This window comes from Larus michahellis, chromosome Z (assembly GCF_964199755.1).
Source record: "Larus michahellis chromosome Z, bLarMic1.1, whole genome shotgun sequence".
Taxonomy (NCBI): domain Eukaryota; kingdom Metazoa; phylum Chordata; class Aves; order Charadriiformes; family Laridae; genus Larus; species Larus michahellis.
In genome coordinates this window covers 11,643,026-11,657,137 of record NC_133930.1, presented here as the reverse complement: position 1 = coordinate 11,657,137, position 14,112 = coordinate 11,643,026, and the positions used below count along the sequence as shown (strand labels likewise).

General features: G+C 43.1%; 1 protein-coding gene across 7 annotated transcripts in view; it reads right to left on the bottom strand.

Annotated features, from left to right (window-relative positions):
- Nucleotides 1-334: 334 nt before the first annotated feature.
- Nucleotides 335-14,112, bottom strand: part of UNC13B (unc-13 homolog B) — a 216,498-nt gene continuing 202,720 nt past the window's right edge. For 5 of the 7 annotated variants that reach the window (XM_074569514.1, XM_074569515.1, XM_074569509.1 and 2 more), the window contains 6 exons: nt 10,869-10,949; nt 10,322-10,469; nt 7,445-7,501; nt 4,782-4,874; nt 3,526-3,685; nt 335-2,334 (listed from right to left, as the gene is read on the bottom strand). In XM_074569514.1, the coding sequence (XP_074425615.1) occupies nt 2,049-2,334; nt 3,526-3,685; nt 4,782-4,874; nt 7,445-7,501; nt 10,322-10,469; nt 10,869-10,949 (825 nt within the window). In that variant the 3' untranslated portion in view covers nt 335-2,048. The remainder of the gene's footprint in view (nt 2,335-3,525; nt 3,686-4,781; nt 4,875-7,444; nt 7,502-10,321; nt 10,470-10,868; nt 10,950-14,112) is intronic. The other 2 variants (XM_074569516.1, XM_074569512.1) reach the window with 1 other exon arrangement.

The window sequence follows — 14,112 nt, the reverse complement described above, 5'->3', positions numbered from 1 at the left end:
CTGTTCAGCACCTTCAGGAGGCTACCAGAGTACAAAGGAGACTTGACTTAATGGCCAAATAGGAGAAGAAAAGGAAGTAAATTTTCCTCTATGCTCTTCTGTGACGTCGCAGTGTGTTACCAGAAGCCGAGAACTTCAGGGAAAGAAGTCAAAGACAGAGGCACCATGGAGGAGGGGGGAAATTGTCTGACTCATACCCCTTGCTGGGCATCTAAAGCTCCAAAGAAATATCTACACACTAAAACGAGAGTAATTTGCAAAGATGCAGTAGCGATTTTGCCCTACGTGATTTAGCAAATCCAATTACAGTTGCACTTCAACAGACAACTCCAAATGCTGCTAAAAGAGTTTATTAAAGACTGTACTAACAGTTCTCATAACAATGGCACGTACAATGATTCAAAATCATGACAAATAGCATGGAGTTTTGAAGAGCGTTATTATAATACACCATGGACAAGAACAAAGCAGATGTGCCATCTCAGAACACTATGAGCAGGCCCATGAAATACAGGAATCATATCATACAGTTGTACAAGGTTCAGAGAAAATAGAAAAAAAAAGAAAGTCATTCAATATGCAGTCCTTGAATTTATTGACAGTATTACAGTACTTTATGGGCTTGTTCCAGCTGCACTTTCCGGAGTACAAGGGCAGCTAGAAATAGCCAAAAAATCCCCATTAGAGTAAAAATCCTCCAACAAACCTACTTCAGGTGCAATCAATACTCCAGACCTTCCTGCTTATGAATTTACAGTCAGAAATTCTGACCTCCCTGCAATTGTTTTGCTCAGGACAGTGTTTCGTTTTGCAAGAAAACAAAACCAGCATGCTTCTTTAAGACAGTGCAAAAATATTTTCAACGGTATCGTTAAATCACAGATTAATGACAATCAGTGTGGATCAACTGCAGCACGGCCAACAGCGACTTCAAGATCAGAACTGAATGGACCTGCTGCCCCTCGACCGGCACTCCAGACTGAGTGCTTGCAGAGGAGAGAGGTGTTGCTCTCTCCCAAGCCAGCCATCATTTCTAGGTTCATAGTGAGGAATGGTCTCAGCTACTCCAGACTAACAAAATGCTACAGAAAGCCTGCAAGTATTAAATTATCCAATCCTATGTCAAAAAAAACTAACAAAAGACTATTGAAGAGGAAAAAGTATATAGCAGCCATGTTATTTGCCATGGCTCTAATGCTGTTCCCTTCATTACCGTGTCGGTCACGGTAGCCAAAGTGTGACTTGCGGAGTTCAGCAGCTTACAGCACCCCGTGGTGATGCGGGATTCCCAGCAACATGCGGGGATTTATATTCTCCGAGACACACCATCTAATTACAGTGGCAGGGCAGCTGCAGTCTGCTCCTAGTGTGCTGCCTTTGCAGCTTTTGGCTATGAGATCTTAGGCCCCTCTGCACATGTCCCACCGGTCTCACCCATGCTCACAGCAGCACATCCATGGTCATACATTCATTCGGTGTGCATTTTCAGAGCAATTTGCAACTTCTTTTTTAGGCAGATGTTAAAGTGCCTGTGTATCACGTTGTGACACTAGTATAATCTGTGCCAGAACATCCCCTGGTAGCTCCACAGTACATGAATTCAAGGAGACAGAACTGTGCTTTGCCACAACCCCAAATCATTCTTCTTCTCCCAATGTCCACACCGTTGTGTGTTTGTATCATGGTGTGATTATGTAGAACCTTTTTAATGTCTGCCAACTTCAGAGGATAAAAATCACAGTGCTGCATATCAACAAAACCCAGCATACCCAGCCGCCAATATAAAATAATTTATGTACACAAAGCAGAATTTGCAGCTTAAATAAGAAGAGATTGTCTCATTCTCTATGGTGTCTTACCCAGCTACTAAAAAATAAATAATTCACATCAGATTGATGGATTTGTTTCCTGTACAGCACACGTGCGCTACCAGAGCTGACAAAGACAACATGAAAAAAACCTTTCGTAATTAGTAAAAGAGAATTGTTGAACACTTGCACATATTGGCACAAGGCAGAAGAGAAAAGGGGAACACTACACAGCACAGCTCAGGTGCCTTCCTCTGTGGAACGGGACTCAGATTTCAACTTTACAAATTCTCTGGCAACTTCATCATTGGTTCTTTGAGAGAGAATCCTCAGGACTGTAAGTCCAGTCTCATCCATGTGAATCCTGCGCCCAAGGGGGCACCAGCAAGCACAGCTTCCTTTGTCTGCTATGTCTCTGAGCTGCATCACTGCTATCCCCAGTACTCGGTCCTCCCGAGCAAAGCAGTAATCCTTCACGCAGACTTGGAGCTCGTAGGCATCAGGGCCGTCTTCATTGCCCAGTATGCTGAAAAACACACAGAGGTTTACTTACAGTTTCTCAGAACGTATAAATTCCTCTGCAAAATAAAGGTGTCAGCAGCTGGCTAGAGTGCTTAGATGAGCCACAGAAATACTCGTATCTAAAGAAAACCCTGGTCACAGAGGGAGAAGGAAAACCAATAGAATATGGGCATTTTTGCTGTTTCATGGCTGACAAAGACAACCTGGCTACTTAAAGACAAAAAACGAACTGCCTTTATCAAGTTGCCTTTACCTCTGTGTGTGTTAAACTGTGAAATGAGAGGAGTGGAGAACGTTAAAGCCGTGCTAATAGATTTTCAACTCAGATGACTTTAAACATTTCTGCTTCTGCTCAGGGTTGCTTCATTTCAATAATTAATATTTTAATTAGATGAAGTCTTTGTTAAAGATTCAGAACCTTCCATTAAAGCAATAGCTAATAAAAATACATCCACAGTCATTCTGATGTTTCTAAAATTAAAAGAATAAGAAAAACAAGGGACAAAATCTCTTCACTTAGAGGAAGCCTGCCTTTCACCACATCACAGAAAAATTATATGGACAGTCCCTCTCCCCCAGGATGTTTACAGTCTTTTGCTGGTCGTCTCTTCTCCTCTCACTCTTACTGTACAGCTGTGTGAGCACTAGTCTGTAGCTCCTTTTGTTGAGCCTCCCAAGAAGGAAGATGCCTTTGTAATAACAAAAGCCAAATAAGAAGAGATCAATACTCGGTATTAAAAAGACAGCAATTCTGGCAGCTCAACTTACTCCCGGTTCTGAGGACTGTATGCTTGGAAACAAGTTCAGAAAGCACGTCCCACAGGTCAAGTTGGGGCAAATCACACATTAAAATTAAAAGAACTAAAAATACATTGTGAACTTTTAGCCTCAGCTCTACCAGTGAAAGATACAAAGTCTATTAAAATGATGGAGCACAGTAAAATATGCTGATAGGACACACAACATGTTTCAGAAGGTAGCCAAAGGACACTGCTGATATAGAACAGACCTCAGCATCCCACCCACAGCAAAAACTCCCGTAATCTAGCTTTTCCTGCCAAGACACCAAACTCTGGGCCAAGCTACTCATTCAAGTACTCCTTCGAGCAGGCTGTTCGTGGACACTGGAAAACCCTATCTGTCCTCTGCATCTGCACTTGCCACCTCAGATCCCCAGGCTATTTTTCACACTTACAAGTGAAAGGTTTCATTGTATTTGGGAGCCCAGTTGTTGCTCTTTGACTTGGTTGTGAACTTCCTCTTCTTGTCACTCTGATGGGGCCCTATCATGGTGATTTCAACGAATGGACGGAACATGCCGGACGTTTGCCACTTCAGGTCGTTGGCTGCCACAACTGGAAAAGAAAGTCACAACCTGTTTTATAGTAAATACTCACTTGTTCCCATTGGTCTGGACACCTTTCCGCTCTGGTCTGCTTTCAATTTCTTGATTCAGAGGACAAAGTTAACTCAAAATGTGCAAGAGTCCCAGCACACATGGGCAAGGCTTTCTTGTAATACAAAAATATGCTTCTTTGCTCAAGAGTAATTCTGTAAAGGGAATTTAATGCTTGGGACAGCACTTAGCTTTTGCCATATGCATAGTCAAGAAATTAATCTAAAAAAACAGGCTCTCATGGAGCTCTGGGGAGGCTGCCCTGCCAGTTCAGTGCTTAAACTCTACATTATCTGTGGGATGAGAAAAAACCAGGATATTCTGGGAGACAATATTAAGGAAAATGAGAGTGCAGGTAAGACAAACAAACCCCATGAGCTGTGGCTGGTTCCAGAGCCCAAAGTTATTAGCTCTTTAATTTTCCTTCCCTCTCAGGTCACTGCAGGGAACAGACTGGAGCACAGGAAGCAGCTCTGAAAATCAGTTTTCGAATTGCAGTGTAGATTTAGCCAGGAAGAAGAGAGGCCTGAAGAGCTGTTTATATAAATCTTTAGAGGAAATTAAAGTAGTTAAATATGCTGTATTCAAGCAAAGGAGACGAAGGAGGAAGAGGAAGCCTGAGATGAATCACTGCTTTGGTTATTTTCAGAGCAGCTCTTTAGGGACCAGAGTGGCCTTCAGGATGGGGGAGAGGAGCCTCTGAACTCTTACTGTCTCTGCGATCTCTCGGTTTACACTAAGCAATTTCGCAACATCGCCCTGTCATCCTGCCCTGTTCTCTGCAGCACAGCCTAAACTGCGGCGCCTGGTGAGAGCCATCATCTGATTTTTGTTTACTTCATATATCGTTGCCAATAAACAACAGGACTGTACATTGCCATGTCACTGGCTGGACAAGCTCATTTGCTGTTTCTCTACATGTTCCTGATGTGAAACAGAGAAAACAATTCTGGATTCACATCACATGAGCTAACACAGAAGTATAATGACTGCCAACTGGAGATTTGCCGGGACACAGTCACGGAGCCTGAGCAGTAACACATGCTTTGCCATACCTTTCACTGTGACCTTGTGTTCACCAGTTCCTGGGTGGGTATACAGGTCGACCTGTATGGACACTTCACCCACAGGATCATCCACACCAGAGCCTGTTGGAAGAAAAATGACACCCCCCATGCACACACAGATTATTGTTTGTTGGAACCCATCTTTGGTTTATGGCCTCAGCAAGACAATATGGCATTTTCACAGTAACCTTCCATGGCCAGCTCTTCAGTCAACATCCATAATGTAACATTAATGCGAAATGACATCAGGCTTGCATGCCCAAGATGCATAAACACTAGCATTTTTTGCACTCCACCATAAAGATCGCATCCTGTTGAGAATACTAGTAAGAATTCTAAAAGGATTTAAGAGACCTAAAACTTGACAACAGACCCTTACAGAGAGCACGGATTTTTCAGATATTCCTGCCAAGCTATTGTGTGCACATGCAGGCATTCCAGTGGTGGGCATCGGCATCACCACCCGCTCAGGGAAGAAGGGAGGACAAAAAAAAACAACAAAAAAACCCCACAAACAAAACACATACCAGAGAGGAAGTCTAGGAAAAAAAAGACCAAGATGTTAGTGATTTGCACTGAGCCATAGTGTAGTCTCACCCTCTAAGGAGCTTTTTCCATGTTGTACATCAGATAAAAGTTGTCATCCTGACGGCCTATCTGCTTCCCTTCAGAGGATAATAAGAATCACTTCACTGTTGTGCCCCAAAAATGATGAGAGAAGCACTCACAACTCGCATACTTATTTCCCTTCAGCAATTAGCCAGGGAGAAAACAAGACGTAGCTTCACAGAGGAAAAGGTAACATGTTGTAACAGAGGCAGAAGATCTCATGAACCTTACAATTCATGTATTACGATATTTTCAACTTTATAACTTTTAACCATAATTATCACGCAATGCGTGGAAATGACATTTTTCTGGATAGGAAAGTCAAGATGTCATGTAAATTACAGAAAAAGACTGCTTTGCAAAATAAAAATGAAGCCTTTGATAAGATAGCGAGATTAATTTTACTTTCTCTTTGATAACGGTCTGATCTCAGGTTGACAATTAGCAATGCTGTTGTAATTGGAATACCTACAGGGTAATTGGGTACCTATGAACAGCAGTGTTATTTTGTCAATTTTGAGGCTAAGATACGTTAGTAAGTGAAAGAATTGGTGTATTTAAAATTCAAGATAAGGAGCTTGAAGGATATCATTAAACAAACTTTTTGATTAGATAGATCTAACACATCAACTTTCACAAGAACAGTCTGCAGGCAGCAAAAACACTCATTTAAAAACCAAGAGGTTGAGAGCTAATCTGTGCAATTCTCTGAAGAGAATTACATGGCACAGAACTGTAGGCAGTGAAAGTCACATTAATATACAAGTAAAAGTATCTGAGCAAACATAGCAGAACTTCAAATTATTATCTCAGGGTGAGATAATATCTCAGGAAAGATTCTCATTCTTGACCTGAGTACAATAAACAGCCTCTAGGCTGTAACATTTGTACAGGATCTTGAATGTACTGTTTTCTCCCAGCTTGGATGGGCAGTGTTCCTTCTTTTCTGTACAGAAGCACAAGAGCTTTAAAACTGACAGGCTTAATTATTGACCTAACCCATCTGATGGTGAGATCTGTCACTTAACACTGTTGGCATTTTCCGTGGGAAAAGACAAGATTACCAACAGTATGTAGCAACTTTATCGGGCCACATCTGCAGAAACATCAGCCGCCAAACACTGAGGTCTTCATTTTACTGATCTTTAGTGTAATTAATAGGTTCTAAACGAGACACTGATGCTTCAGAGGAATGACAGCAGAACCATCTCATTATCTTTGAGGGAGACAAACTTTAGATCTTTTCTTTTTTACCTTCGTTCTTGTCTTTTCATACAAAAATCTTGTTCTATTAACTGAACTGTTCATAGATGAAAAAATCACTTTGTAGATGGCCAGTGAAAAATATTCTGATCACGTACAACTGTGTATATACACGTACTTGCACGTTTAGTGACAAGCAGATTTAAATATTGACAAGAAAATCTCATTGGTATTGTGATATTGGAAGGTGAAACTGCAGAACTGAGCTCGTGCAATGGGTTATGGACATATTTCACCTAAGAAAACAAAAAGACTTCGGACAGCAGAACATAAATTGAGAGATGAAACGCAAAACTTAATTTTTTTTAAGGCTCTCCTGAGCACCCAGACATTTAGCTAACCCCCCTTCTAGCCAGATGTTTCAAGCTTGGACATAACTTTGAGTGCATATCAGACATAACCATGTATTACAGTAGCCTGTCTCGGCAGACCATACGCATGCAAGTCTAGGACTTGAAACAGCAATACACAGCCCATGGTAAAAGGTAGGGGAACAAGTCTGTAGCATCTCTCAAAAACCAGTCAATTTTCCAGACAGCTTTCACATCCCGTGAATGAATCTCAAGCTTGGGGACAGGCTCTCAAGCAGGGTACAGACTTCTACACCGTGCAACCTGTGGCTCCGTTTGTGGGATGCAAGCATTTGGTGAAAGTTCACTTCTACGGGGAGCTAAAGGGAACAGGTCTCTGGAAAAGGTTTCCGAGCATGGGAAAGATTACTTCAAAAGCAAGGCAGCTGGCTAATGTTGTTATGGTAACAACATTAGTCTTGAACATACCCTTATCAGGAAGAACGTCCTCATTAGCGGTAAACCTAATACCTTTCCCATCATGCACTGAGACATGAATTCAAAAGGCAAGAAGCAAGCAGGATAAAGAGAGAAGAGTGTGAATTACAATCCAATTAGTGGTGTCACTTAAACAAATACAAGGCAAATATTCTAGCTCTTAACAGACAAAATATCCTCTTAGATCTTCTGCACCAACACAGGCTTTGGAGAGCAAGGCTGTCTGAGAGCACGGGATTGTCTGGGATAAAACAAGAACAGAATTTGTGCTGGCATAACTAAACTGCAAGCCATGATCCAACTTTGCAGATCAAACGTTTAATGGCATACTGCTGTAGAAGCCTGCTCAGTGAGAAAACGAGGGCAACAGACACCTCACAAACTGGAAGAAGCAACCATTGAGCAGTGAAGTAAGAGAAGGCAAACAGTCAGCATTTAAATAGGTCTGCATATAGCCATTTCCTCCCATAGGCTTGTGAGAAGCCTGACTTATGCAAAGGGAAACATCAGTCAGAGAGCTCTGGTAAGTGGATGCCAGCTGTAAATACTAGTGCTGCCCCTTCTGTCCCCCCAGCACACGTGCAGATCTCCAAACCAACCTGCCACCTGGGGTTACTGAGAAGTGTATGCAAGCAATATTCTTTTCTAGCCCCAAACTCAGTCATGCCTTTCTCAGAGATATTCCATCATCGATCCTACAGATATTAGGTGGCATAACTCCAGTCTTTTGTTCCCCAAACAGGGTCCAAAACTCTGAAGCCTACTAATGTAGACGATGCTGATTTGGACCAGCTCAGTGGACCACCACACTCAGTACCTGTCTCCTAAAGAGGCTCAGACAAGCCACAGAGAAATGTCATCAGTCAGCTATGAGATATAATTGAGGACCTCATAATGAGCACTTCTTATGTCCTAAAACTAGAGCTTAATTCCTTCCAAGCTTCTTAAAGAAAAATGAAAATACCCAACACACACACTTCTGTGGCAACTCTGTATATTTCTGCTGCTTTCAGATTATTTTAAATTCTCTTTGTGTATCTGCTAAATGCTCACCCTCACTGGAGTTTTTATAGTCAAGTCATGCATTGCATGAAGCTGCTTCCTTTTATCAGCTTTGAATTTGCCTCTTTGCAACTTCAACAGAGTATCTTCTTCCTCTAGTTTTAAACACTCCTAACTGTAGCATGGAGTGTAGAGAGCAGTGCTGCACACAACCTTATATCCCGGCTGATCACAACAAGATAATGGGATCCACATTAAAAAAGCTAGCTTCAGTTCATGGTCTGGATATATAATGGAAATATTTGCCATAGAACAGCAAAGACTGAAAATACACTCTGCATGCAAGTTTGCAGTTAAAAAGTGTTTTGTGTAACTCTAATGGCAACAGCCGAGTTCTGGTGTCCCTTGTGGATGTAGCAGTCTTTGACCTGTCTGGCCACTGGATGTCATCGTTGCTCTGCCAGGACACAGCTACAGGACCATTCTCTCAAATGCAGGTACTGAACTTTAGTTAACTTCAGTGTTTTAATGCAGCTTCAACCTAAGCAAGAATAGATCGTGCTGCTAAAGGCTAGTATAATTCAGTCCCCGAAACGACACTCAACTTCTCACTTTGAAAACAAACCTTGTTTTGCTCAGGAATTCTAGGTATCAGTACTCGTAGGCACTAGGGGAGTACTAGGTACTCCCCAACCAACTCCAGTGGTTGGGGAATGCCAGTATTGAGCAGTCTCACTTGCACATGAAGGAAAAGTGTGTTGGCTAGAGACTGCTTTCCCCTTGATTTCAGGGCTCCATGTGACAATATGCTGACAGAGTTAGCACAGTCTGTGGGGTCGCCATTTCCCATAGGCTTGGAAGGATTAAAGAAAAAAGGACCCCAAGCAAAAAGGTGTCAGAAAGACAACTCCATGGAACTGCATGACTTTTGCTGACGAAATGTAGTAGCCCAATGCCAGGGCTTGTATTTAAACAGCCTGAAAATTTTAAACATCAGTTTCAGTTTTGACCTAATCTCTAACATTATCTGTCCCCTCTTCCTGACATTAGTGAGATCCATAGTCAGCCAGTGAAGGTCGCTGACAAGAGACCAAATTATTCTGTACAACATGAAAGCAATGAAATAGCGCCAAATCAATGAAATAGCACCACTATTGTGCCTTCCCAGAGAGCTACCAAAGAACTCCAGTGATGTATCCCAGTAGCTTACTAATATGTTGTGGTGATTTGTAATCATCTAGCTCACGCATACCCTGGACTGGCTGCAGACAAAACACTCTCCTAAGTTACTCTCCTAAGAGACTTTTCCCTTTACAGGCAGCGTGTAGCTCTGCGACTCATCACATTGCTGTCCATCAGCCTTAGTCAGGACTACATGGGCTGGTGGCAGCTGGCCTGTGACACAGGTACCAACTAGCTTCTGTGGCGGTGTCTTGCTGAAATGTTCTCTCACACCACTGCATAAGTCTCAGTACAGTAACTTCAAATTTCTGTGGTGGTGTCTTGCTGAAATGGTCCCTCACACCACCACGTAAATCTCAGTACAATAACTTCAAATTTCACTTCTTTTAAGTCACCCACCCACATTAATTCATGAAACGTGACTGCTAAGTGAGGACTGCAGAAAAAAAGACCACAAACACCCCAGGCCTTATGTTTCACATATTTCTGTTCTCTCAAAATGTAGTTGTTAAGTGGGAAAAAAAAGCCCTTTTCCTCCTTCCCAGTTTCAAAAGCTCTGAACTGTCACGTTTCCAGAAACGTTACTGCCAAAAGCACTCTACAAACTGGCAGTACAAGACAGAGCAATTACGAACAGAGCAGATAGCTCCATTCAACTTTGCCAACAACACAAAAGAGTCTTACCCTGAGCTGTTTGAGTCTGGACAAAGGTTTTGATGAGAGTGTCTGTGGTCTGAGTGTAGAGGGAGAGAGCATATCGGAGTGACTGCAGGTCTGGACTCTTCTCCAAGAAAGTTTTCTTCAGACCATTCCCACCAGCATGGAAATATTGCTAGGAGTAAAAACAAACAGGAAAAATATCGAGTAAGAATTGCAACCAGCGATCAACATTTACATGTTATTGTGTGTGTGAATGGGAAAGAGAAGGAAAAATTCGCAAAATAGCTTCTGTACTGGAAATCCAGCTCTCAGACCAACTGATACCAGCTGCTCATAGCTCTCCTCTTCCAAAGCACTTAAATATAAACATTCTGGCTCCTAGCACATGCCAGTCACCTGAGACTATTCAGGTTTACACAAACATGGCAGTATCACTTGCTTAGTGCCTTTATCGCTGTAACAGCAGTGACAGACTCCTGGAATCTCCTGAAATATGCTCCCAGGCACTATCCTCCCAAATCGTATTTGGGGATGGAGCAAGGGAATGACAGACAAAAATGGCATCACTTACTTTGATCGTATCCAGTGCCAGATCCAAAACAGCACACTGCTTTGGAGTGAGACTCCTGGTTTCTTCTCTCACCATATGATCCTGCAAACAACCATTATATTTGACATGAGTATGCTGTCAGAGACTAAAGGAAAAGGAGTCGCTGGTGTCACCTCTTTCTCTGGATTCATGCTGTGGCTACATGGCCACAGCATTAATTCAGCTGCTTAAGAAATGTGTAATGGAGCCTCTCAGAGTCATTTATTACAGCTTAACTTTAAAATGAACCCACTTTCTCTGCTTCTTGCAGGCACAGAAGAGAGAAATAAGGAGAGGAACTGGACAGAGATAAGTGTCAATTTAAAAACCAGTCTACCTCTCAGAAAACGCCAACAGGAGTCTGCGTGCTACCCCTGTCATTTTAAAGCAACCACAAAAAGTGTCTCAAAACACCATCTAAATCAAGGAATTCTGAGAACCAGGTATTGGGCAAAGTTGTTTGATGTTGCTTGTGGATTTACTTCTTCCATCTATAAATGTCACTAATACATTGTATCGTTGGTATAGAGGAAGAAAAACAAACAAGCAACGTGCTCTAGAAAAAACCTTTGCTAAAAGAAAAAGTTGCTCCCATTAAGACCCACCATCTCTAATAGCAAAGAGCCTTGGGAAGGGATTCCCTTTCCTGCAGTGGGAGCATATCCCCGTTAAACTCCTGCCTGACTACAAGGATGTGTCATCCTTTGGTGTTTCACTAAGCTTCTTCTCTCTGATGCTTAGTTTAGGTCCAGGGAAAACAAAACCCAAATTCTAACTCTTTGAGCTGCTGAAGGCTCAGGCCTGAGGGCTGCAGCCTAGGTGCTGAAGCATTCATCAAAAAAATGCAGGCGAATTGGGCAAAGGCTACTTATCTCTCCTTTGAACACGACATAGCCTCTGATAAGAGACACCTTCCGGGAGACTTGTCCACTAAATTGTCTTTAAGTAAAGCATGCCTAGTGTGTGGCATCCTGTGTGCATTTCACGCTGATAAGCCTGCTGGCTATCTCACAGCCTGTTGATTCTTCTCATTGCCGGGTGCTGTTACCATTCATTACCCACCACCATCCACCTCCTGCCTGACGCAGATGGGTCTCACTGCAGTCTAGGAGCAGTGCTAAGCATTTGCCTTGCTTCTCACAGGCATCTAGCTAGCACCTTTGCACAGTGCTGCATCCAACTACACGGAAGGTGCCTCAAGTCAGCAGTATGCCAGACAAGCTTGCACTGCACTTTATTGAGTAGAGACATGCCTCAACCTGCCTCCTTCCCCCATGCAGGCTGCTGCTGGTCTGCAAAGCCATGTGCAGTGGCACAGCCCTCTGTAAGCTGCAAAGTGTCTTCTGTTTCGACAAGCCATCCTTAGGGGAGCGATAGCTCTCCTCCCTCTTCGTGAGCAGTTCAATTGAAGATGATGTGGCTTCACGCTTCAGTACACAGAGGGTAAAACATTCTCTGTCTGACAGTCAGATTGAGTGCACAGTCAGCCAGAGCCCAAGGCCAGGTTTGTGGGAGAGGCCAATTTAGCCAGGGTAGCTGTGTCCCAAAGGCAGGGTGACTTTCATGTCTGTTAAAGTGACTTTCTAGGTCTCCCTGCTAGATTCCCCACACTGCGACAGAAACCAGGTGGTCAGCATTTTTCTCTTCAACACCTAAAGAGCTCATTTACCCTTGTCTGAGTGGTCACCCCACTGGTGCCCATGCTGTCATTGCACAGCAACACAGCACTGCCTTCTAAGAGAGTTTCCTAGTGCTGTTTACTTTAACACATTATGTAAAAATAACCCCGTGACTGGACGGGTAGTGCTTGCACCTACACACCAATGAGCCCACGACCATCATTCCCCTGCACACCCTGCCCTCTGCAAATCCCACACTGTTCCTATAAAGGACTGCACAGAGTGCTACCTTGCACTTCCCAGATTGCTAGCCACAAATATTTACGTCAAATAATTATGCAACTTCAAGAAGTGAAAATAAAAAAAAAATAAAATCTTTTCGTGGTCTCTCATATTCATCCTTGTATTCTCCACAGGTACTCTCAGAAGCTCTGCGGTCTGAGCTCGGCTGGTTACCCTGGGGGCAGCGCACAGGAGGGGAGGCTGCTGCTCCCTGCCCCAGATGCCGGCGATTAAGCAAACAGAGCAGAAAGAGTCTGATAATAAATGGGAGGCAGATACGTGGCACCAAGGTGCCAGTTTCATGCTTGGTTTTCTGAGCATTTTAAAATACACTGTGAAATTGATTTGTCATCAGGACAAGAGCCTGTGCTTGTCAGGTCTGTCAGTCTCAGTTTTCAGCTGAGTTATCTGATTCACTAGACCTCTGTTACCCCTGTTCTATTTAAGACAAATAAAGCTTAAAATCCATCCCATAATTTTCACAGGCTTTTAGTGGAACTGCAAAATGCACAGGAGAGGGGCTCTGAAGAGTCATTTACTCATGGCTTCCCTGTTAGCTTGTATGTGTCCACAAAACCAAAAGGATAGAAAAAAAAGATAATATCCACAATGCTTACACAGACCCAAGCAGTTTACACTCTTGTAATACCTTTACTCTTCTGGAAATTTTTGGATGCAGTGTTGGTTCACACCATCTGTCTGAACTAAAGGTCTGCAGAATTCAGGTGGCAGAGTGCTTTCACACTTGTGTACAGCTCACTTGCCACATATAAAATCCTGTGTTCCTGTGCTGCTGTAGTCCTATATGTGGACATGCAGATAAAGGCTTGATCACACACCTGATTTACATGATTACATGCCTTTCTAAAAATGCAGTCCAGAGTTACCAAAGTGAAGCTTTACAGCAACTGAACTGAAGACAGGCTGCTGCGGAGGGATGGACTTCATCTGACCCGTGCGAATGGAAACAGACAAAGCTTCAAACTCTCTTCTGGCAAAAGGCACCTTGCATATATTAAGAAATTCCAGTAATGAGAGAATATGGAAGAAGTAAAAGATAACAGTGAATGTCACTGACTATGCCAGGGAATGCAAGCAAGCCACAGGAACTCGCAGTCGCCTGTGGACAAACTTGTCCTTGTGGCCTGGGAGGAGAAACAGAGCAAATTCAGAGCCAGAGCACTCCCCCTTGGACACCAGGAGTGCATGCGATGGCTTCTCTTCCTCCAAATGCTGTTGCTTTTGAAACAGGAAGGGAATACTCCGAGGAAAATGGAGTCATATTTGGAGGCTGTGGTCCAGCTCCCACTCTCCCATGCTGGATA